This window comes from Ctenopharyngodon idella, chromosome 5 (assembly GCF_019924925.1).
Source record: "Ctenopharyngodon idella isolate HZGC_01 chromosome 5, HZGC01, whole genome shotgun sequence".
Taxonomy (NCBI): domain Eukaryota; kingdom Metazoa; phylum Chordata; class Actinopteri; order Cypriniformes; family Xenocyprididae; genus Ctenopharyngodon; species Ctenopharyngodon idella.
This window is the reverse complement of record NC_067224.1, coordinates 5,912,676-5,935,100: the sequence shown is the minus strand read 5'-3', so window position 1 is coordinate 5,935,100 and position 22,425 is coordinate 5,912,676. Positions and strand designations below refer to the sequence as shown.

General features: G+C 37.3%; 3 protein-coding genes across 4 annotated transcripts; all 3 read right to left on the bottom strand.

Annotated features, from left to right (window-relative positions):
• Window positions 1–36: 36 nt before the first annotated feature.
• On the bottom strand, window positions 37–8,993 carry LOC127512866 (GAS2-like protein 2A). Its single transcript, XM_051894226.1, has 5 exons — window positions 8,987–8,993; window positions 8,596–8,726; window positions 8,223–8,319; window positions 5,328–5,586; window positions 37–3,174 (listed from the first exon to the last, which is right to left on the bottom strand). The coding sequence occupies exons 1-5, from the start codon at window positions 8,991–8,993 to the stop codon at window positions 1,530–1,532; spliced, it is 2,139 nt and encodes a 712-aa protein (XP_051750186.1). The 3' UTR covers window positions 37–1,529.
• A 2,148-nt stretch (window positions 8,994–11,141) lies between these two features.
• Window positions 11,142–12,985, bottom strand: LOC127512936 (GAS2-like protein 2A). Its single transcript, XM_051894315.1, has 2 exons — window positions 12,385–12,985; window positions 11,142–11,555 (listed from the first exon to the last, which is right to left on the bottom strand). Exons 1-2 carry the CDS (start codon window positions 12,734–12,736, stop codon window positions 11,257–11,259), a joined length of 651 nt encoding a protein of 216 aa, XP_051750275.1. The 5' UTR covers window positions 12,737–12,985; the 3' UTR covers window positions 11,142–11,256.
• A 4,470-nt stretch (window positions 12,986–17,455) lies between these two features.
• Window positions 17,456–22,049, bottom strand: im:7138535 (uncharacterized protein LOC797998 homolog). 2 transcript variants are annotated; one of them, XM_051895461.1, is made up of 8 exons: window positions 21,904–22,049; window positions 21,714–21,820; window positions 21,081–21,203; window positions 20,721–20,986; window positions 19,942–20,022; window positions 19,741–19,857; window positions 19,511–19,654; window positions 17,456–17,909 (listed from the first exon to the last, which is right to left on the bottom strand). In XM_051895461.1, the coding sequence occupies exons 1-8, from the start codon at window positions 21,945–21,947 to the stop codon at window positions 17,748–17,750; spliced, it is 1,044 nt and encodes a 347-aa protein (XP_051751421.1). In that variant the 5' UTR covers window positions 21,948–22,049; the 3' UTR covers window positions 17,456–17,747. The 2 variants fall into 2 exon arrangements, with proteins under 2 accessions (XP_051751421.1, XP_051751422.1); XM_051895462.1 differs by lacking the exon at window positions 21,904–22,049 and having other exon boundaries at window positions 21,081–21,198.
• Window positions 22,050–22,425: the final 376 nt, after the last annotated feature.

The following is a 22,425-nucleotide window of genomic DNA, read 5'->3' as shown; positions in this document are numbered from 1 at the left end:
ACACTGTCATTCAAAATAATTGGATGAGATTCAGTGTAATTCCAAAAAGCTGAATTTAATCTTTTTATCCCAAGCAGCCCACAAAATTGAGGTCCTCACAGTATCATGCTTTCACAGTCCTCAGAGGATATCTTCAAAAGTGCTCCTCTCCACTGACAAGAGTCTGGGGATAAAAGGGGACTGAGGTTGGAGGGAGGGAACAAGGAGAAGAAAGTTGCAAGGGAGCACAGCTGCTGTAGTGTGACAGGCTGCAGTTCTGACGAAGCTATTATTAGCTCCAGACTTATGCCAAGAGTTATTTATAAAAACCTGCAGCCAAAAACATTGAAGCACAAGGTGACTTGGAAAAGCCTAGGAAGAAATGATAGCGGAAAGCTTGGTGGAGCTGGGATGAATAAACAGCGCACAGGGATAATTCCTTGTACAGTCAAGACATATTTATATCATGTTACAAAATGTAAAAGTATAAACATTTAAATCTGTACATGGACATGCATTATGATGTGGGAAATATTCACACGGCTCAGATGTCAGTGTATCGTTTTTATTAAATGGGGCAAGTTTCATCGCCCTCAACGCCTGATTGTATTGAAGAATAACATCTGATCTGTTACGTCTAAAGGCCCCCGACTGCCCGAGCATGACATTGAGGAGAAATGCTCATTTTAAAAGGATATCAATTCAGACAACCCACATTGCAATCCTTAATCTAAAGTCTAATAAGTCAAACCCAAATTATATGTTAAAGAGCTCTAAATATAGCACAGTTTAACCAAAAATGAAAATTCTGTCATCATTTGCTCACCCTTATGTCACTCCAAACTTGTATGACTTTCTTCTGTGGAACACAAAAGTAGATATTTTGAAGAAGAAAAAAAAAAGTCTTGGTGTCTTATTTTGTCTAGACAATGAAAATCAGTGGTCTCCAGTGTTGTTCGGACCCCACTGACTTTCATGGTATGGACAAAAACAGATTAAACACCTTTTTTTGGGTTCTGCAGAAATAAAGTCATACAGGTTTGGAACAACATGCGAGTAAATTATGACAATATTTCTGGGTGAACTATCCCTTTAACTTTAGCTTGTGCATAGCACACAGAGTGGAACTGGTAAACATCTTGACACAGTGCATATGGTTAACGATTAAAAAAAATCATTAGACCCTAAAGAGTAATGCAAAACAACAAAAATCCCTTACAATATTTGACAGAAACAACATGGCTACATTGCTATGGCATTAAAACTATAGTAGTCAATGAGGTTTTTATACAGTAAATGCATGTACTTTACATTAAAAAATATATGTATAAACAAACAAACCGCCAAAGTATTTCATTCAGGGTAAGGCGACTTTATCTCTTATGAAAGTGCTGTGCTTTTTAGTAAAGGATGTTAAACGCTTTCTGAAAAATGCATTTTTGAATAGCAAGTAAAAATAACATATGGCTTCCTGACTAGCATATGTTTTGTCTGAATCGGCAGTCAAATTTTCTGTAAACTCCAAAATTACAAATTTACTGAGTTGTTGGTTAAACCCAGGATTCCAGATCTTGATCTGCGTGTGGTTCCTTGTTTACTCTTTGGCACGTTGTTGCACTTGGTATTGGGACCTGGGATTTTGGTTTAGTCCAAGTGTTTTCTGTGCCGAAAGGCCCATGTGGGGAATCATTTCCTCTCTGGTTTTGAGAGTTGGCATCTTTGCAGCTTGTTCTTTTGTAGAAAACTGGTGTTGGGATCTTTGAAGGCTTTCGGTCGGACCTGTGGTCACGTCTCGGTCGCACACAGGGTCTTAGTTTCAGCTTAAAGATGGATGGCACTCTCTCTGGCTTCCTTAAGGATCTTCTTGGTTTGATTGAACAACTCCTCTGCTTTTTTACATGTTCAGTTCCTAAGCCTGATACATTACCAGGGGGAATTTTGGTCTCAACATTTGAGTTGTCAACTGGCACCTTCACAAGTTCAGCAGTCTCCTCATTGGATCCCAATGAGGACCAAGAACTGGTCATACAAGGTTTAGAGACCTTAAGGTGATGTGCGGTAGTGTGGTCTTCCACCACCTTGCCTCTGAGACCCTTAGGAAGAGTGTTCACCCACTTCTCAACTGATACCTTCTTCATCTTCCTTTGGCTACCAGAGAGTTCAGCAATGACTGCATCAAAAGCCCTGTTAACACTGTCGGGTGTTGCCCGATCAAGACTTGCTGATCTGTTGGAGGCTTTACAGCGGTCAGATGGAGTCTCTCTCAAATTCTTAGGAGTCTCATGGTTTTTCTCATCAGAGCTAGTGCTGGTTTCTGTGTCGATGCTTAGCTGCTGTAGATTGGACAAGATTTCCTCCTCTAGGCTCTTGTAGAGGATGGCTTCCTGAGAAGGGCTGAGAGGAGGAGGAGTGAAGAGATAACTTCTTTCAATTCCCCCCTCTTCAACTAAATCTGCTTTAGACTTCTGAGACTCAAGAAAGCTTTCAGAAGGTTTACTTGAACTGCTAATGAGAGGCGAATGCATAATGTTTGGCACTGGTAGGGCCAAGTGCTGTACCTTGATGACTGATCTATCTGCTCCTTGTTCAGTTACATCCAGAAAGTTTTTCGTTTTATTTGGAGACTCTTCTTGAGAGATCTTAGCTGGTGTTCTAGGTCTGGAGTGTTGTGCTTCTGAGATGGCCCCTATTATCCCTTTAAGAGGAGAAAAGGTGCGGATGAGACTCTTTTTAGGACCCCCATTGCTCTCCGGCTCATGAATGGTGATGTTCGGAGGTTTGGGACATGAATGTGTATTTCCGGGAAGACTCTGGAAGGTCCTTCCTGGACTTTCTTGCATGTCCGGGGGAAGGTGCGCTCTGTCCTGGTTCTCTCGTCCTTTTACTCCAGCTTGTCTCAGTTTGGAAACAAACTGCGATTTGGTCCAGGTTTGACCCAGATTCTTCTCAGGCGCTTGCTGGGGTTGGATCTGATTAGTGTTTCTCTGAAGGACTAGAGGTGTTTGAGGACGCTGTATCTCAGGTTGTGGTGTGGGAGGATGATGGGTGGCCCGTGGAAGACTGCTTGTCAGGCGAGGTGCGGGTGATGTCCGTGTTGCATTTCTGCCTGTCCTACTGGAGGAGTTTGTTTTCAAGCTGTCTTTTCTGTCAGCACAAGTGTACACATGAGATGGAGTACTCGGTCTCTCTCTTAATCTGGAAAAACACCCACACAGAGTCTTGTCAGTGAGTCTGTGCTTTCTCAACAGCTGTTAATAGTATCATGTATTTAGGGACACAAATAGTCATGATTAAGCATATGGTAATACAAACTCCATTTTATCAGATCAGAAGGGATTTGATCAAATGGACACTTCATGGAGATACATTAAAACAACCAATTTGCAGGCCCACTCTCAGTTTATGGCCTCATTTACAACAGGCATTGGCATGTGTTTTCTACATTTTCACATTTTGAGGTGGTCTGGGACTGATTTCAACCACATTTAATTAGGGTGTAAATGCAAATGTGTTTTTGTTATTGGCATTCAATTATTGTTTTTAGCTTTTTCTGCTTTTATTCTGAAAAAGACACCAGACACAGTAGTTTTGCGATTTGCTCACCTGATTTACTCAGCAATATCCAATTATCTATCTTTTTTTCCACTTGGAATCTCTCATTTTGCTCATTTCTGCTCTCAAAGAGAGTACTTGTCTGCTCTTTTCTTTACATCTAATCCCCATTAACTTCCTTTACTGGGGGCTTTGTAAAGAAAGAAAATGCAAGAAATGACAGAAAACATTTGGGGCCCTATTTTAACAATCTACAACATGGCACAGGTGCACTTAGGGTGTTACCGAATCCACTTTTGCTAGTTTAATGACTGAAAAAAATGGTTTCAGTTCAGCCTCAAAATAGCAACACGCCAACAATGCGCCTGAACACACCTCATTTTCAGACCAGCACGCCCATGGGTGAAAAGATTGGAGTGAGTGCATTTGCTATTTAAACAACATGGGCGCTGGACGTGAAAATGATAGTCGGGCTGAAACTAGCAAAAAACACTTGCGTCGTGGCTGGCGTTGCATTGCACTGGATGTATGATAGGGCCCTTGGAGTTAATCATCAATGTTTTGTAAAAAGTCAGTAAATGACTCATATAAACTCATATAATATGTGAGTGCTGATTTGCATTTTACACAGGGAAGTGTGATTGCATCTTTATACAATCACACAGGTGATTCATTGGAATGAAGGTGTAAATGCAATCTGGATAATAAATATAATTTCAGATAATAGTGATACAGTCTGTCATTAGTGATTATGGTTGCAAACTACTGATTAAAAATAACTGTCTAAAACCCTCATGTTAAAAGTTAGTATACTTTACCACAAAAATCAAGGCACAACATTAACATGGTTCATTTCTTGAATGAAGCATGAATGTTGATTTCTTCCATTGCTCTCTCCTTTTGTTATTCTACAAATTTTATTACAATGATTTAATAGCCAACACTAAATGTGGTGATCATTAAATGTGTGTGTGAGATAGAGACTATAGTAAGAATAATGTGAAATAATAGGCCTTGTAATTACATCCTTGCTGAGGTCTTTGCTGAAAAGCGTGACATTGCTAATGAGATGTCATGATGAAGTGGAACAAGTTTGTTTCTTAGTGACTATTTAATTGCTAAGGGGCAAGCTCAGTTGTAAATTTTATTTCTTTTTTAAATCAAAGTCTCTGTCTTGCACACAAACCAAGTTTATGCCTAAGACTCTGTGCTGTTATTGTCTGGGTCTCAGACAACAAGTAAAGTGTCTGTGAAAATCCAAGGATTTAAGTGGATTTTTATCATCCTGTCAGCCAGATCTAAGCCTGAGAGGAAGATTTTCAATTAGACCAATGACATTTCAACAAGTTCTTATATACAGATATATAAGAATATATATCAATATTTTTCTGTATATAAACAGAAAAAAAATGTCCATCGTGATATAACAGAAGTAACAACAGATCTTTTCTTATGTATTGTGATGTACAAGTGAAATAGATTATTGGGGTAAAAAATTCGTGGACCTGGTTCTATCTATCAATTGTTGATTGGATAGAGGCAGATCTGAATGCGTGCTTGCAGTTAATTGTAAGAAAGGGATGAGGTTTATATGGATGAAATGACTGGAGAAGTCCTGCATTCATCAAAATTAAACATGCACGAATGATCATTCACCATATAATCAATAAAATGGAAATAGGTTGGAAATAGGAATTAGGAAATGGATGGTGTCAATTTAAATTTCATGCTAACTTCATAGTCAGTCAAAACGGACCATATTTAGGTACTGCATTGCAAACCAACTGGGCACTTACTTGTTAGGAGAGGGGCTGTTTCTCCGGCGGGTGGGCTGATGTTCAGGATCGGGGGAACAGGAGGAGCGAGGGGGAGAGGGCCATCCTCTCTGGGCTCTATATGGGGCTGAAGGGGTCCAGACAACTGGCTGAAGGGGGGACTGAGTTCGGCTCAGCACAAGAGTGGTCTGAGAAGCACACTGGGCATCAGGTCGTGGTGTGGTCAACCGCTCTTTGATCTCATGGACCGGAGTAGCTGGACGTGCAGTCAACTTATGGACTGATGTATGCATGTATGTGTGAGAGAGAAAGAAAAAAAGAGGTTTTGCAGGAAATACTGACCCAATTCCTTAAAGTGCCCCTATTAAGCTTTATACAGATATTACCTTTCATGAAGTGTGTAATATAACCATTTAAGGATGTGAAAGCACCAGTGCAAGTACTACCAGGAAGACTTAATGTCACGTCATCATTCATAATAATAAGTCTGGCCAATCACTGCTTGACTCCTGGTATAAATGAGCACTGAATTGACTATATGCATGGTTTCTTCCTGGTTTGTCGTTAAGCCAGCTTGGGCATTTCCGGTGAACTGTTAACTTTCCATTCTGTACTCGGTGTACATCGACACAAAACCATCAGTGGGTGACTTTTATGTTGTATTCATATTTTAATGCAGTTATCACATTTACCTAATTTGAACTAAGGACGGGGCCTACGCCAAAGTACATTTCTGTACAACTAAACATGAAACATTTTAGCTCACTACCATCTGTTTACACTTTATGGAATAAATAACATGTAAACGTTCACCTGCCCTTTATGGTAGAAGTGAAAGGTCTGCAAAGTTTCAAAGATCAAAGTGTAGGACAAACGGATTTATTGTCTCCCAAAAGAAAGAACCGATTCTGAATTGCCTGAAACGAGTCGTCAGTAATTCAAGTCTTACTTCCTGCTCGAACCTACATAAGTTGTTTAACAATTTTGCATAATGCCAGCCTATGGTCTTCATTGGCTGCCTGCAAACAATGTCTACTTTGACCCTCAAACACTGTAGTTTGTAGAGTTTGGTTTGTGTTGTCGACATGTTGAGAGGACGCTGTTTTCGCACTTCCAAAGGATGAGGAAAGTGGTTAAAATTCATTTTTACAATGATACCACAGCAGTTTAACTCCAACCTTTTGTTGTGTTCCTGTCATTTTACTGATGACTGCTTCTTAAATCTTGCCAAGGTCAATGCGGGATTTGCAAAATGATACCCACTTTATTTGGAAACATCTTGTGCCTCTGGATCACAACCTGTAAGTATGATTAATTATTTATGTATATGTTTTCTACCAAGTGTACAAAATCTGAAGTTTTGTGTTAGAAACATCCTGTTCAAGTCATGCTTGCGATGGTGGTTCAGGTTGATTGGCTACTTCTTCCTATATTTATTTTTTGGACTCTAATTGATGCGATAAAACCGACACCATAGATACTGTTCGTATCACTGTGTACAAGTGCTGAAATTCAGATATGGTAATGGGTGTTTCATTTCCGACACACGCTGTAAGCGGCAGACCAATCACAACAGACTGAGCCGTCTGACCAATCAGAGCAGAGGAAGCTTTCAGAAAGGAGGGGATTAGAGAGACCGAATCCTTGATCGAACTGATTGAGACACTGTGAGAAACGAGGTGATGCTGCAAATGTATATTATGATAAAATTAAAGTGTTTTTTGACCTTGGATGCATGTAAACCTATTGTAGGAGAAAACAAAATTAGGAGCCTTTAAAATAGCATAATAGGGGTATTTTAAAGAAGTTCTTTTTATATACTACAGTACATGTGTTGAGATGTGATGAGATATTAGTGAAGATTATACATTATGCCACTATGGCATTATCCTACTACAATTTCTCATAATGTACTTCTTAATGCCAAACTGATCTTAAAGGGTTAGTTCACCCAAAAATGAAAATTTCTGTCATTAATTACTCACCCTCATGTCGTTCCAAACCCGTAAGACCTTTGTTCATCTTCAGAACACAAATTAAGATATTTTTGATGAAATCCAAGAGGTTTTTTTTTATCCTCAATAGAAAGCAATGAAATTACCACATTCAAGGTCCAGAAAAGTAGTAAAGACATTGCTAAAATAGTCCATGTGACTACAGTGTTTCAACCTTAATGTTATGAAGTGACGAGAATACTTTTGTGTACAAAAACAAAACAAAAATAATGTCTTTATTCAACACATTTGTCTCTCGCCTGTTATTCTGCTATACTATTTACTTTTAGCGCTTCCAGGTTCTACGTCATAACGCCGGCTCAGTATTGGCCAACGCTGTTCACGTGAGCAGCACGACGCATACATGTGATGCTGACGCAGGAGTCGGCCAATACTGAGCCGGCATTCGGACGTAAACACGGAAGCGCTGAACTGCATTCACTGTGTCAACTGCATAGGAGACTGACAGGGGAGAGATGAATTTGTTGAATAAAGTCGTTATTTTTGTTTTGTTTTTGCACACAAAAAGTATTCTCGTCACTTCATAACATTAAGGTTGAACCACTGTAGTCACGTTGACTATTTTAACGATGTCTTTACTACTTTTCTGGACCTTGAATGTGGTAATTTTGTTGCTTTCTATTGAGGATTTCATCAAAAAAAGGCTTGGATTTCATCAAAAATATCTTAATTTGTGTTCTGAAGATGAACGAAAGTCTTGCGGGTTTGGAACGACATGAGGGTGAGTAATTAATGACAGAAATTAAATTTATGGGTGAACTAACTAACGCTTTAAAGGGATAGTTCACACAAAAATGCTTGGGTTGAGATACGTGAGAAACTACCACAAACCTTTCACTGTTTATATAATTTCTGATGCTAATTTTTGTAGGTAGTTGTAGGTGTGTATTTGTGAGCGTACTGAGAGAAGTGCAGCGGCAGGGATCATGTTTGTCGAGATAGTGCTCCAGGGTGTCCCATCCTCCGCCCACTCGCACCATAACATGATTCCTCAAAATCTACACGGAGAAACATACACACACACATAAGTCTTAATAAAAATTTATGAGCATCTGCAGTTGATTATGAGTTTGTTTAGAAGCCATTTATCTCAAGTTGTCATATCAACAAAACAGATACTCTTCCATTTCTGCTCAACAAAGCTTCTGAGACAGTAAAAGAAAAATATTTTAATGACTGATAAATCAACATTTTTCAGCATAGGCAGGCAGAAATAAGAGTAGAGCTTAGAAAAACGCTAAATTGACAGAAAGAGAAAAAGAGGTTTTATATACCCGAACAAATATTAGAGTGTTGGAGTCTCCAACCCTGTATTTGCCCTCTGATACCTTCACCATGGGGAATTGGGATGGGCAAGTGCATCGGCTTATCAGAAACTGGACCTGCACACACGTACAAACACAAACTCAAACTCAAAAACGTTATTGGAATGACCCGCATACTTCTGATAGAGTATTCTAAGCATGTAACCTGCCACTTTGAAAGCCTTCATAAATCAGTAAGGAGAGGACCCACAAATCAAAATGGCAGGCTAATCCAAAGTTCTCCTCTTTTCCTATCCTGCAAATCGTTTTAAATGGTAAAAAGAGGCATGAATCTTATAGGTACAGATGGATGTTCAGCTTTGACCCTTTGGGTGTCCTTGTTTCCAAGGCATCCTCTTGCATGCCATATTGGTTGAATAACAGTAGTGCTACAGGTGGTGTAGTGTTTAAAGTTTAAAGTGTTAGTTCACCCAAAAATGAAAATTCTGTCATTAATTACTCACCCTCATGTCGTTCATCTTTGGAGCACAAATTAAGATACATAGACAGCAATTTAATTACCACATTCAAGATCCAGAAAGGTACTAAAGACAAAAATAGTCAACGTGACTACAGTGGTTCAACCTTAATGTTATGAAGCGATGAGAATACATTTTGTGCACAAAAACAAAACAAACATAATGACTTTTTTCAACATTAGAAGAGTTAATTTGCAAAAACCGATAACCGGCACTTTTTATAAAAAATAAATAAATAAATAAAATAAAATAAAAACTGACTGCTGTGCGTTATTCTCCACATATAGCACGTTCTGAACCATAAATACGTTTTGTCAGAAAAGCCGGTATTATCCACTATCAAGGCATCGCAAGTTCACGTTTTACAGCAGAAACCGACAAGCGCCGTTGTTGTTTGTGTACAGAAACTGTTAAGTCCGTTTTAGCGAATCAGCGCGCAGTATTCAGGTCAGGTGACAAGGCTGCTAGTCACTTCAAAAAGATGCGCTGAGGGGAGTTTAGTCAAAGCTGACTAAAAGTGATCGAGGATTTATAATTTTGACTCCTGCATTTATAATTTTGGCCCTAAAACTTTTTACTTTTACTTTAAAAAATTTAAATTAACTTTTAATATATATAAAAAACATACTTTCAATGAACTTTAATTTTGTAAGTTACCTGTATTTTTTGGAGTTATTATTACTTAATCAAAACAGTTTGATTGATATTACTTGGAATGCACAATAAAAAAAAAACCCTGATTTGTGAGAATTCATAAAAACGGAGTTACCTGTTTTTGCAAATGAACTCTTCTTCTCTTCTGTGTCATTCTCCTACTCTGTTTACGCTCAGCGCTTCCAGGTTCTACGTCAGAACGCTGGCTCAGTATTGGCCGACGCTGTTCACGTGAGCAGCACGACACATGCATGTGATGCTGACGCAGGACTCCAGGAGCCAGCCAATACTGAGCCGGCGTTCAGACGTAGAACACGGAAGCTCTGAGCTGTGTCTACAATGTAAACAGCATAGGAGAATGACAGGGAAGAGAAGAAATTTTTGAATAAAGTCGTTATTTTTGGTTTGATTTTGCACACAAAAAGTATTCTTGTCACTTCATAAAATTAAGGTTGAACCACTGTAGCCACGTTGACTATTTTAACAATGTCTTTACTACCTTTCTGGGCCTTGAAATTAAATTGCTGTCTATGGAAGGGTCTTATGGTCCTATGGGTTTGGAATGACATGAGGGTGAGTAATTAATAACAGAATTTTCATTTTTGGATGAACTAACACTTTAAAGCTGGTAACTAGTAGGTTGGTGGTTCAATCGCTGGAAGGAGCAAGCCATGAGCTGACAACATTGTTCCCATGGTTGCATAACAAAACCAGCCCAAATCGGGGGGAAGAGGGCTCCTGTAAAAATCCGTGTTCCAGGGGGTAAAAATCGAGTTCTGGGTGAAGGGGGTGGTGGATGTCACTTCAACCCCCAGACCAAAAAAACAACCTGCAGCAACAGTGTAAAAGTAGCCCAATTCTGCGGGAGAATCCTGGACTTGGCAACACTGATTGTGCCCTTGAGCAAAAGCATTTAATTACAAATGGCTTGTGCCTGCATTAAGTGTACTTTATAGGCAAGTTGCTTTGGATTAAAGTATCTGCTAAACAATTAATTACTAACAACAAACAGCAACTGTGACAGAGAAAATGTTCATTAGACATCATTGGTGAGAAAAATAAGACATCTTTAATACAGAAACGTTCATTAGTTCATTTTAATGAACTAATGAACATTTTCTCTGTCACAGTTTGTTGTAAGTACTCATTTATATATATATATAAAATCCTGTCCGGACACAACATTAAAAAATTAAATTCTTTACAATTTATAAATTATTTACCATTTAAATAAATAGTTTTTATCCTCTGCTCTAACTTTTATTTTTTTGCTCAATTGTTTTCAAACATGTTACAATGCAAACAGTCATTTTATTTTCATTATGCTGTTTTTGATTCATTTGAATTTGTGGTGGAATATGAAATATGTTCTTGACAGATTTTGTGAGATTCACCTAAAGGGATCATTCAAAGACTGCAAGGAACCAAATTAGGTCTTTTAAAATCCACAATTATGATGGTATCAAATTATTTTATGCAAAAATATCTTCATTTGGATTCAATTCTTAATTAAAATCGAATGGCCTCGGCACATCAGTAAACGTGAATTTAATAATTGATGCAGCACCATCTCATCCAGGTTCTGGATGTTTATCAAGCGTCTCTGTGGTTTGGGCTGAGCAGGCAAGTCCTCCATCTCTTCGCGAATCTCCTCCTCTATCTCCTGCTCCAGCTGAATGAGGACTGGTGAAGCCATGCCGAAACGAGAGGCCCGTCTGGCCACCTCGAGAAGGCACAGCACAAAATTCTTCTCATTCTTACGCAGGACAAGGTCGTCTGTCTCGAACATCAGTACATCTGCAATGGGGGTAGAGTTTAAGATGGTAGCAGAAAACAGAATTGTAACAAATTTTTGAAAATAAAAGGTATTTTGTTTATGTTGCGCTGGTCTATATGACAATCATCTTGGACTTGTAGGATGCAGCATCGAGCAAAGTTTTCAGATACTGATGTTAGAAATTTGCTATTCAACATTAATTTATTCCACTAGCAAGGATATATTATAGAGGTCACCGTGATTTTGCCAAGTAAGACATGTTCCTGGATCAACATATCCCAAAAATAGTCCTAACCCTACCCATAACTTGTCCTTAAAATCAGAGAGAAATGATAGGTGAATAACACTTATGTTAAAGCACCTAACTCTGGTTGTAAGCCTTAACTTGACAAACTGTAAACTTACCCCTCAAATCTGATTGGTTGATTGGAATGTTGTTCCAGGATCAACAAAGATGTTGTAGGCTACTTGGTGAAATCACGTTCACCATAGTATACACTTGAAGAATAGTATATAAAGACAAGTATTCGATTGGTCATGTGATCTCAATATATGTAATACTGTTATGACAGGAGTCTTCCTCTAATGTGAGTGTACATGACTTTAAACGTATGTATCAAATGTACAATTAACGTTTTATGTGTAAAACCTTGGGAAAAAAATACATTTGAGCAAACAGCCCAACACTTGTCAAGCTTCCCGAGTATTGTGAGCTCACAGCACTATCTAGTGGTAAGTGTCCGAATTGCAAACATGTGATTTTATATCAAGCTATTTTTATATGTTCTTGTGAGTAATAATTTTTTATTCCACAAATATAAAACGTCACATTAAAATAATAAAACATACCTGGAATGCTCATCTCTTTTCGACACCAGTTGATAAAATTCGTTACATTATCCCGGGCCAGGAATGTTGTTGGATGTGCAGAGCTGATGAAAGTGACTCCAGAAGCGGGCAGTTGGATCTCAGTGGGTCGGCTCTTCTTCAGAAAGTCATCCGCCACTCGTGTCACGTTATTAGCGTGAGCACACAGAAGCGCACCTGTCTCTAACATCTCCAAAATATTATTTACGTCAATGTCTATGTTGTATAAATCTCCCAGCCATTCTGCCAGGTCCTCTTTCATGGCATAGAGATATTCCTCGCCGGATTTAAAAGGCTTGATGCTTTGATTGGATGCATGCTGAATTCCAGACATGGCTTGGATTGTATCAAATCAATTTAATCGACTTCAAAAAATAATCCAGTATTGTAATGGAAAAAATAAGACTCGCGAAAAAAATACGGTTACACTAGCAGCATACATAGTGTAACTGACAACAAAATAGTCTAAAGTGTTCGTTTAGTTTAAAGTGTTCGTTTTATCGACTCCAAAGAAAAATATTTTCCGTCCTAAATTTAGTGTAAATATAAATTCATGAAATGCAAGGTTGTGCAGTGTTGTGTTGCAAAGTTTCAGCGCTTTTCAATGTTGTCAGGGTGTGTGAGCGCGGAATCGTCCTTGGTTACCAGATAGCGTCTTAATCCAAACACTCCACTTAACCATTTACTGCCCACAAGTTCAACTCCTTACGCCAAACATATCAATAATAAACACGAAAGTATTGAAGAATATTACGATAACAAATTTTTTTTGAAACTATCCCTAAGTCTTATACTTCTCAGTTTAAAGTCAACATGAAATCAAAATCGACAACTGCAGTATTTGTAATAAAAGATTTATCCGTGCACGTTATTATTTAAAATAATAATAAATATTGTGCTCTCATAATCTTTAATAACAAAATATAAAAATAACTTCCACTCCCTCTTCTCTTTCTTCCGTTTACTGGCATGAGGGCGGGACAACCTGTCACTCACATGACATCACAGCAATATCAAATCAATTTCTGATTTGACTTGTTCAGAAGCTGTTGTGGTCCCAAATGACGCACTATACACTATGCACTTATACAGTATGTACTTGTGCACTATATACTCATCCATGTAGTGTATGAATTTTATAAGTTTATTTTGTCATTAAACATCGGAGTCTGATAGCCCCTCCCCCTCCGCAACGTAATTAAAGCTGCAACAGTTGAGTGCATGAAGTGTATCACCCTAAAAATGATCTTTCTGAATCTTGTGTATTCTGTAAAATGGATACTGAAACTATTTTACATCTTTTTTTTTATTGTATGTATGTTAAATTCTTTTGGATTGATGTGGAATATTTATTTAATATGTTAAGTGGAATCCAAATTAATATAGAGAAAAGAGATGTTATTTTTTATTATGACAAAAAAGGTATAGATAAGAGTCATGTGTTTATGTTAAATCTTATAATATTACTTGGTAAATTTCATATACACAAATGTAAATGGTCTGAAAGGATACCTAATATCACCCATTTCAAGGCTGACATGAAGATTTATTTTGAAACATTACAAGGACTGTCAAACCGCAAAGCAATCAGAACTATAAACATTTACAAAGACTTAAATTCCTCTTCTTTAATTTAAATATACATGTATACCCTTTTTTTGTTTTGTTTTTTTCCTTTCTTTTTTTCCTCTAATTTCTGGAAATATTTTTTTTTTAATATTTTTGATATGAATGTTACTGTTCGCAATATATAATAACTAAGGTAAAAGTGTTATTGATTCATGATGATATGAAACTCTTCAGAGCATTATCTGTGAAACATTTATATCTGTTGAATATATGTGAAATTTGTACAATAAATAATTTTGGAAAAAAAAAAAAAAAAAAAAAAAAAAAATGAAGTGTATCACCCGGGTATTTAAAGTGCACTTTTTCTTTTTGGAATTTTCTGTGTGAACGCACTACTCACACTATTTGTACTTAAAAACATCATAGAATAGTGCATAAGTACGCGAGTTGGGACGCACCTCGGGTCCTCCTCATAATCAGGGCTGTGTTCGAAATCGCATACTCTCGAGTAGGTACTTATTTTGAATAAGTAATTACTTCATGACCACTAAAAAAGTGTTCTAAATAGTATGAATGTGTTTAGTATGAATATAATTCGGATGTACTATATTCACCATGTTGTCATTATCATGTGACCTACCAGCGTCAGTTGCGTCGCTTCACTGCCATTCACAAATCTTCTTCCGTGGCCTCATGGTATAGTAAAGTGTCCATCATTTGCACACTTAAGTCTCGCTGGAAGTAGTCAGTCATCAAGTTACTTTTTGCCTACTCTTTTATGACTACTGTGGATTTGGACATACTTCTTTTGTCACATACTGTTTTTCGGCTGCTATATAGTAGGGAAGTATGTGATTTTGGATGCAGCCCAGGTCTCTGTTAGGACCCCAAGCGATCCCATCAGCTCAAATTATTTTTAATAGGTACTCTCTATCGCCTGATTACAATTCTTACAAAATCATGTTAAAAGTGCTGTTTGAACTACGTTAAAATGACCATTGTCTGTACTATTTAGCTTATGTACTAGCATAGAATACAGATACCCGATTAGCCTGATAGCTTAGTTTATATATGCATTTGCACTTACCCTACATGTGTTCACAATCACCTTTAATGTACAAACCCGATTCCAAAAAAGTTGGGACACTGTATAAATTGTGAATAAAAAAGGAATGCAATGATGTGGAAGTTTCAAATTTCAATAGTTTATTCAGAATACAACATAGATGATATCAAATGTTTAAACTGAGAAAATGTATCATTTTAAGGGAAAAATAAGTTGATTTTAAATTTCATGGCATCAACACATCTCAAAAAAGTTGGGACAAGGCCATGTTTACCACTGTGTGGCATCCCGTCTTCTTTTTATAACAGTCTGCAAACGTCTGGGGACTGAGGAGACAAGTTGCTCAAGTTTAGGAATAGGAATGTTGTCCCATTCTTGTCTAATACAGGCTTCTAGTTGCTCAACTGTCTTAGGTCTTCTTTGTCGCATCTTCCTCTTTATGATGCGCCAAATGTTTTCTATGGGTGAAAGATCTGGACTGCAGGCTGGCCATTTCAGTACCCCGATCCTTCTTCTACGCAGCCATGATGTTGTAATTGATGCAGTATGTGGTCTGGCATTGTCATGTTGGAAAATGCAAGGTCTTCCCTGAAAGAGACGACGTCTGGATGGGAGCATATGTTGTTCTAGATCTTGGATATATCTTTCAGCATTGATGGTGCCTTTCCAGATGTGTAAGCTGCCCATGCCACACGCACTCATGCAACCCCATACCATCAGAGATGCAGGCTTCTGAACTGAGCGCTGATAACAACTTGGGTTGTCCTTGTCCTCTTTAGTCCGGATGACATGGCGTCCCAGTTTTCCAAAAAGAACTTCAAATTTTAATTTATCTGACCACAGAACAGTTTTCCACTTTGCCACAGTCAATTTTAAATGAGCCTTGGCCCAGAGAAAACGTCTGCGCTTCTGGATCATGTTTAGATATGGCTTCTTTTTTGACCTATAGAGTTTTAGCCGGCAACGGCGAATGGCACGGTGGATTGTGTTCACCGACAATGTTTTCTGGAAGTATTCCTGAGCCCATGTTGTGATTTCCATTACAGTAGCATTCCTGTATGTGATGCAGTGCCGTCTAAGGGCCCGAAGATCACGGGCATCCAGTATGGTTTTCCGGCCTTGACCCTTATGCACAGAGATTGTTCCAGATTCTCTGAATCTTTGGATGATATTATGCACTGTAGATGATGATAACTTCAAACTCTTTGCAATTTTTCTCTGAGAAACTCCTTTCTGTTATTGCTCCACTATTTTTCGCCGCAGCATTGGGGGAATTGGTGATCCTCTGCCCATCTTGACTTCTGAGAGACACTGCAACTCTGAGAGGCTTTTTTTATACCCAATCATGTTGCCAATTGACCTAATAAGTTGCAAAATGGTCCTCCAGCTATTCCTTATATGTACATTTAACTTTTCCGGTCCTTATTGCTACCTGTCCCAACTTTTTTGGAATGTGTAGCTCTCATGAAATCCAAAAAATGAGCCAATATTTGGCATGACATTTCAAAATGTCTCACTTTCAACATTTGATATGTTATCTATATTCTATTGTGAATAAAATAAAAGTTTATGAGATTTGTAAATTATTGCATTCCTTTTTTATTCACAATTGAATAAGTTACAGTGTCCCAACTTTTTTGGAATCGGGTTTGTAATTACATGTTAAATTAAGTGTCCAAGTTTTTCAGTTATAAAAAGAATGTAATGATGTTCACTTACTGATTTACTTAATAGGGTATTATTAATATTATTTATTAACAGTTTATCAAGTGAAAGAAATTACGTTCAACTTTTTAATTAAGCATATATAGTAAGCTATACATATTTTAAATTAATATAATTTGTATCATTAACTGATAGTTGATAGAGACCCATTTTTGAGGGAGGACCGATATGTAATGACACCCCTTCACTTGGATATACATCACAGTAGGGAAGAAAAGACTATTGAAACTTCCGTTTCATGCCAACTTGCGATAAACTCCCTTTAGCATTTTGAGATAAAACTGAAAAAGAGTAGTTTTTACAGTTTAGACATAAACCTATTTTCAGTATTAAGATTATAGGTTAACATTTAAATATCAGCATATAATATATACATACTATATGTGCTGTAACAAATTTTTTAAAACAATCTATAACTATTCTATTCATAACAACACATATTTTCTATGTACTCTCAATTAAATCTAACAATTAGCCCATAAAAAATTTTATTTTAATTATTACGAAGAACTAGACGAATGTTAATAGTTTTCAATAAATTAACTGTGGGACATTGCTGTCACTACCTGAGATGTCACGTCAACAACTGCTCAAAAATGCACATGTAAAAAAAAAAAAAACGACATGATAAACTAATAATGCATATTATTAGGGGGAATGTAATAAGGGAAAAGAGTTTGATGAAAAAAAACATTGTTTTAAAGGAAACATAATTGCCTTTAATAATATCATAAATCTTGGTTGTGAAAAGAAAATACAGCTTGTAGCAATTTATATTTATACATTTCATTGAAATGAACTTATTACATTTTTGTTCATCAAATTAAACAGTGCATTAAGTGATTTGAAACATTAAATAAGAATTCTTTTTTTTTTAATCTTTTAGCATAGTCCATGATCATTCATGTTACTGAAAAATATTACCTCCTTATAACAAGCTCTTTGTGTTGTGTTAGTTACAAAACTAGCACTAAAAAACAAACCTCTAATTCTTTTTATCTTTCTTCTTCTTTCCTGAATATTCTCGCCTTCTCTTTCTATACTGCTGATGACTACCTCCTCCCTCACTGCGGCCAGTGAAGCTGGGCATCGGTGGCTCAATTTCTCCTGGACGTCCCCCTCTGTCTGGGACACTGCCCATTAGTACCTACAGAAACAAATGTTTCACATCAATTGTTCTTAAAGTCTAAGTTGATTTTCAACCCGCTTTGTATTGTTACAATGTTGAAGGTATATGTAAATGAACAATGTTTAATCTTTCTCCGTGTGACCTGGACCAAGAAATTCACATTTATTTGTCAGCAAAAGTCTACCGGATCACGCAAAACACATAATTCGATGACAGTCGGATCGACAGAGGGTTATTAACAGAACAGTTATGGTATAAGTAGGTTTATCACTGTAAATTGTATCGTACTTTGTCTACTCTTTAAACAGCATTATGGTAAAAATATTATGGCTACAGCCTTCCTACCGTTGCTGTGCTGAATTTTTACTCCCTGCCAAATTGAAGCTGCTACTTGATTGCCAAATCCTAACCCCACCCCCTTATCCTAAACATAACCATACCGGAGAATGATGGGAGTCATAATCTGGCAGACAGTCATTTTTCGGCACCACACGTGACAGCATTTTGCTTCAGCGTTGCACAGAAGATGCTCCCAGTTCCTTTTCTTCCTAATTAACTGACTGAACGGCAGTTTCTTTCTGGTTTTCCCCCCTTTGTTTTGCCAAAAACTATGGAAGCTTGTTTCTGCCACTGAATAAAAAATAATAATAGTGACTTTTTATCTCACAATTCTGAATTTTTTTCTCAGAAATTTTGTGTAATATAAACTCACAATTGTGAGAAAAATTTTCAGAATTGCGTGATATAGTCGCAACTGCATGTTATAAAGTCAGAATTGCGAGATATAAACTCGCAATTCTGACTTTTTTCTCCGAATTGTGAGTTTACATCTCGCAATTCTGACTTTATAACATGTAATTGTGAATTATAAAGTCAGAATTGCGAGAGTTTCTAGCAATTAAGTTTATATCTAGCAATTCTGACTTTATTTCTAGCAATTAAGTTTATATCTCGCAATTATGACATTATAACTCGCAATTGTGAGTTTATATCACAATTGTGAAAAAAAGTCAGAATTGTGAAATAAAAAGTTGCAATTATCTTTTTTATTTTTTATCAAGTGGCAGAAACAAGCTTCCATACAAACACTGTTTTTGTAGTCATCCAGTTTAAAAAAAGGACACTACAAACGAAGAGGTTTTTCAGCTTTTCCGTCGTGGTGTTCTCTTTACAATTTACAATTCTTTGCAGACATTAGCCACCGCCTACAATGCTCTGGATCCTTCACTAGAAACTGAAAATTACCCACTTGCGCTAAACTTTTACTCGTTGAATTCTTGCTCAAAGGAAGAATTCATGTCGACACCATTATGACGAAAAGTTTGCTTAGGAGTATTACCTACTCAAGCAAGGTATTTGACTCTGGTCAAGCCTATCCAATAGGAGAAGACTAGGAGTGGCCTTGGATGGCAACATTCCCAGTAACATCGATTTAATTTTTTTTCGCCTTTCTACCGCATAGGCAGCCAAATTTGATTGAAAGCCCATTTTGCCAGCACTGAATTACCCCTTTATATCTTTTCTCATGTAATTTTCCCTCACTAAACTGAACGCACTCAATGCTGGGGAAAAAAGTGAATTATTGTTACTATAAGAAGCAAAACTTTGCTGAAGGGCACCTTGTGAACAGCTGTTGAAGGCCCTGCTTTAACCGGCCTAATGCGAGACTCGTCCTCTCTGGTCGCCAACAGCATAGCGATGGAGACGGAGGACTCAGGGGAAGGTGAAAAGGGTGGCATGGAAGAAAGCACAGCACTGCGTTCCTTGAAAGAAAATGGAGAATTTGTTTGATGAAACAAATATTTCAATACATACTTGAAGGTTTGCAAAAAAAAAGAAATCTTAGTACCTTTCCCCTCTCTCCCCACGCAAAGGATTGTAGCGTGACATAAAAACGCTTGATCATCATTTGGCGCCGACACTCATAATCCTTACAGAGAGCTCTGTTGATGTCATTAATCTTTTTCTAAGAGTGAAAACAATAATTGTGAATACATTTGTTCTGGAAGAGAGTTCTGGAATAGGTCAAATGCAACTTTGTAGTACATACCCATTGCTCAGAGTTCAGACTGGTATTCAGTAAAGCTTCTGGCATTTCACCTTCTGGAAGTGATGTCAGCCGTGACTCCACCTGAATAAATGGCGCTCATGTTACGTTAAAAAATTAAAATCTCTAGCACACTCTTAAAAATAAAGGTTCTTTATTTGCATCTATGGTGCCATTATCATCCATAGAACCTTTACATTCCAAAAAAGGATTTTTAAGGTTTTTTAGATCATTAGTTTTTGACACTAAGAAAAAAATGGTTTCTTTAAAGTCACCATGAAATTCAAAATGGACAATTCTAATTTTATGCAATATTGCAGTATTTATTATAAATGATTTGCCCGTGCACATCATTTTTTAAAATTCATGTGCCATTATAATCTTAAACAAAATAACTTTCCATCCCTCTTGCAGCAACATCCCTTCTCTTCTCTGATGATGTACTTACTGGCACGAGGGCGGGGCAACCTGTCACTCACATGAGATTGACCAATAGCAAACCACAACCATCAAATCAATCGCTGATGGACAAAATCAAGTCCTTCCCCACATTTTTTCTCATTCAAAAAGAGTTTCACTCTGATATACGTCATAATAGAGAAGAAAAGACTTTGCAAATTTCATCACATGTCAACTTTAAGAACTGAAAAGGTTCAATGAAAGGTTCTTTGGTGGAACTTAAAAAAGATCTTCTATAGCATAGCTGCGAAACCCCCTAATCGGAACCTTTATTTTTATGAATGTAATAATTACTAGATTTTCACTGGTGATCAGTTTCCTACCTCTGCACAGGCATCACTCATCTGAGAGGATGTTTCTAAGCCAAGAGTCTGGAACAGCTCTGCCAGACTCTTATTTACTTCTTTCCAATTAGTTTTATCCTCTTCCGCTTGACTGGTTTTCTGATGCTCATCTTCATTGCCCATAATAAGACTCTCCTGTTTTCTTTGCTCTTTGCTATTCGTCTCACAATTCTGATCTGCATCTTCTGGATGACTCTCTCTGTACTGCAGCATACGCGCTGCCATCAACTCTGACACCAAATACTCTGTAAAATGAAAGATAATAATATGCACAGTAGCTCTTCACAGAAAATCCTAAAAATGCAGAAATTGAGCACATCTATCACCTCCCTACCTTACCGGTCACTCTGAACAGGAGAAGCGGGCTAAGGTGCTCTGATAGAAGTGCATTTTGAGGACAGGACATCTCCTTCAGCACCTCCCTCAACTCCCCGACCAGAACTGCACCACCAACTCTCTGTGCTGAAGCACAGTTACATTTTATGCATAATACAAGCAAAAAATGGATGGTTAAACAAAGTTGTGAAAAAAAAAATTGTCATCTTATAGGCAGGAAAAGTCTTACAGACAGGTCTTAGTTTAAGCCAGGATTGGGCCTTAGTTCAATTAAGATATTTAAGTAGCTTTTATAAATGTACATTACTGATGTGCATCTTGAGACAAAACAATGGCACTGACATATTTTAAGATGTGAGTGAAAGTTGCTTTCAGTTAAACCAGCTCAAACATGCATTTTAGTCGGAGAGTATCTTAAGCCTCGTCTGTGAAACCGAGGGTTCAAGTTTTAATTTTTAATCCCAGGCCTAGAATTAAAGCTAAATATGCATTATTATTAGATTTAAAAGTGCAGCTTTAATCATTTAAATATGATACATGGAAATCCCTTATTGGCTAATCACAAACGACTAAAAACCGAGATCAATAGGGGTGGAAACCATAGGAAACCTATAGGACTTGTCTTGGTTGGGTTACCTGGCACATCGGGACAACTTGCTCTTAGCTCTGAGACCAGCCAGGTGAGCAAAGGGCAAGGTAATTCGTCACACTGACATGTCTTCAAGCACTCTCTGCTCTTATACCTATGCAATATTAAAACAGATGTGATTGTCATTATCTTCTTGACAATAATAAAACACAGTTTTTTTAAATCGCTGTTACTCACCCAAGAGCTTTAATTAAAGCGATTGCACCAGTATCTCTCTCCATAGCAACTGTACTTCCTTGTTCACCATTCACGACTGTGGGGTTGTAAACAAGACAGTAGAAGTCAAGCTCTGCAGATAACCGATTGCAAGACTAAATTAATCGATCGAAATTGATGCGCTCCACAGTTCAATCGTCCTAATCACTAAACGGACAGATTCCTTTGATCTTATCAACAAGATAAGAATCATAACAAAGATTGGTCTTGCTTAGACACCCACGGATCTTAACTCACTGATCTATCGTCTTGATTCTTTTTTTTTTTTTGCTCGCAAATAAAAAAAAAAAACGTTAATTATAAATGAAATAAAATATATAAACAAATACAAGTAGAGAAGTTTCTTTTCCTAATTTATAAAAAATAAAAATATATTTCGGGGGGAAAAAAAAGACTGTAAACCCCCTGAGACTTTTATGCATCTATTTTGGCATTTATTATTATTTTAACTGGGGCAAAAACAAAATGTATTTAATTCAACTT

Bases quoted from the DNA above. Each gene is read 5' to 3' on its own strand.
- LOC127512866 (XM_051894226.1), bottom strand. The intron at 5,587-8,222 runs GTACGCTCACAA...TGCATACATCAG, and splicing joins CTGCCGCTGCACTTCTCTCA to TCCATAAGTTGACTGCACGT. The intron at 3,175-5,327 runs GTAAGTGCCCAG...GTGTTTTTCCAG, and splicing joins AACAGCCCCTCTCCTAACAA to ATTAAGAGAGAGACCGAGTA.
- LOC127512936 (XM_051894315.1), bottom strand. From the start codon at position 12,736: ATGTCTGGAATTCAGCATGCATCCAATCAAAGCATCAAGCCTTTTAAA. The intron at 11,556-12,384 runs GTATGTTTTATT...CCCCCATTGCAG, and splicing joins AAAAGAGATGAGCATTCCAG to ATGTACTGATGTTCGAGACA.
- im:7138535 (XM_051895461.1), bottom strand. From the start codon at position 21,947: ATGGAGAGAGATACTGGTGCAATCGCTTTAATTAAAGCTCTTGG. The intron at 21,821-21,903 runs GTGAGTAACAGC...AATATTGCATAG, and splicing joins GCTTTAATTAAAGCTCTTGG to GTATAAGAGCAGAGAGTGCT. The intron at 21,204-21,713 runs GTAACCCAACCA...ACTGTGCTTCAG, and splicing joins AAGTTGTCCCGATGTGCCAG to CACAGAGAGTTGGTGGTGCA.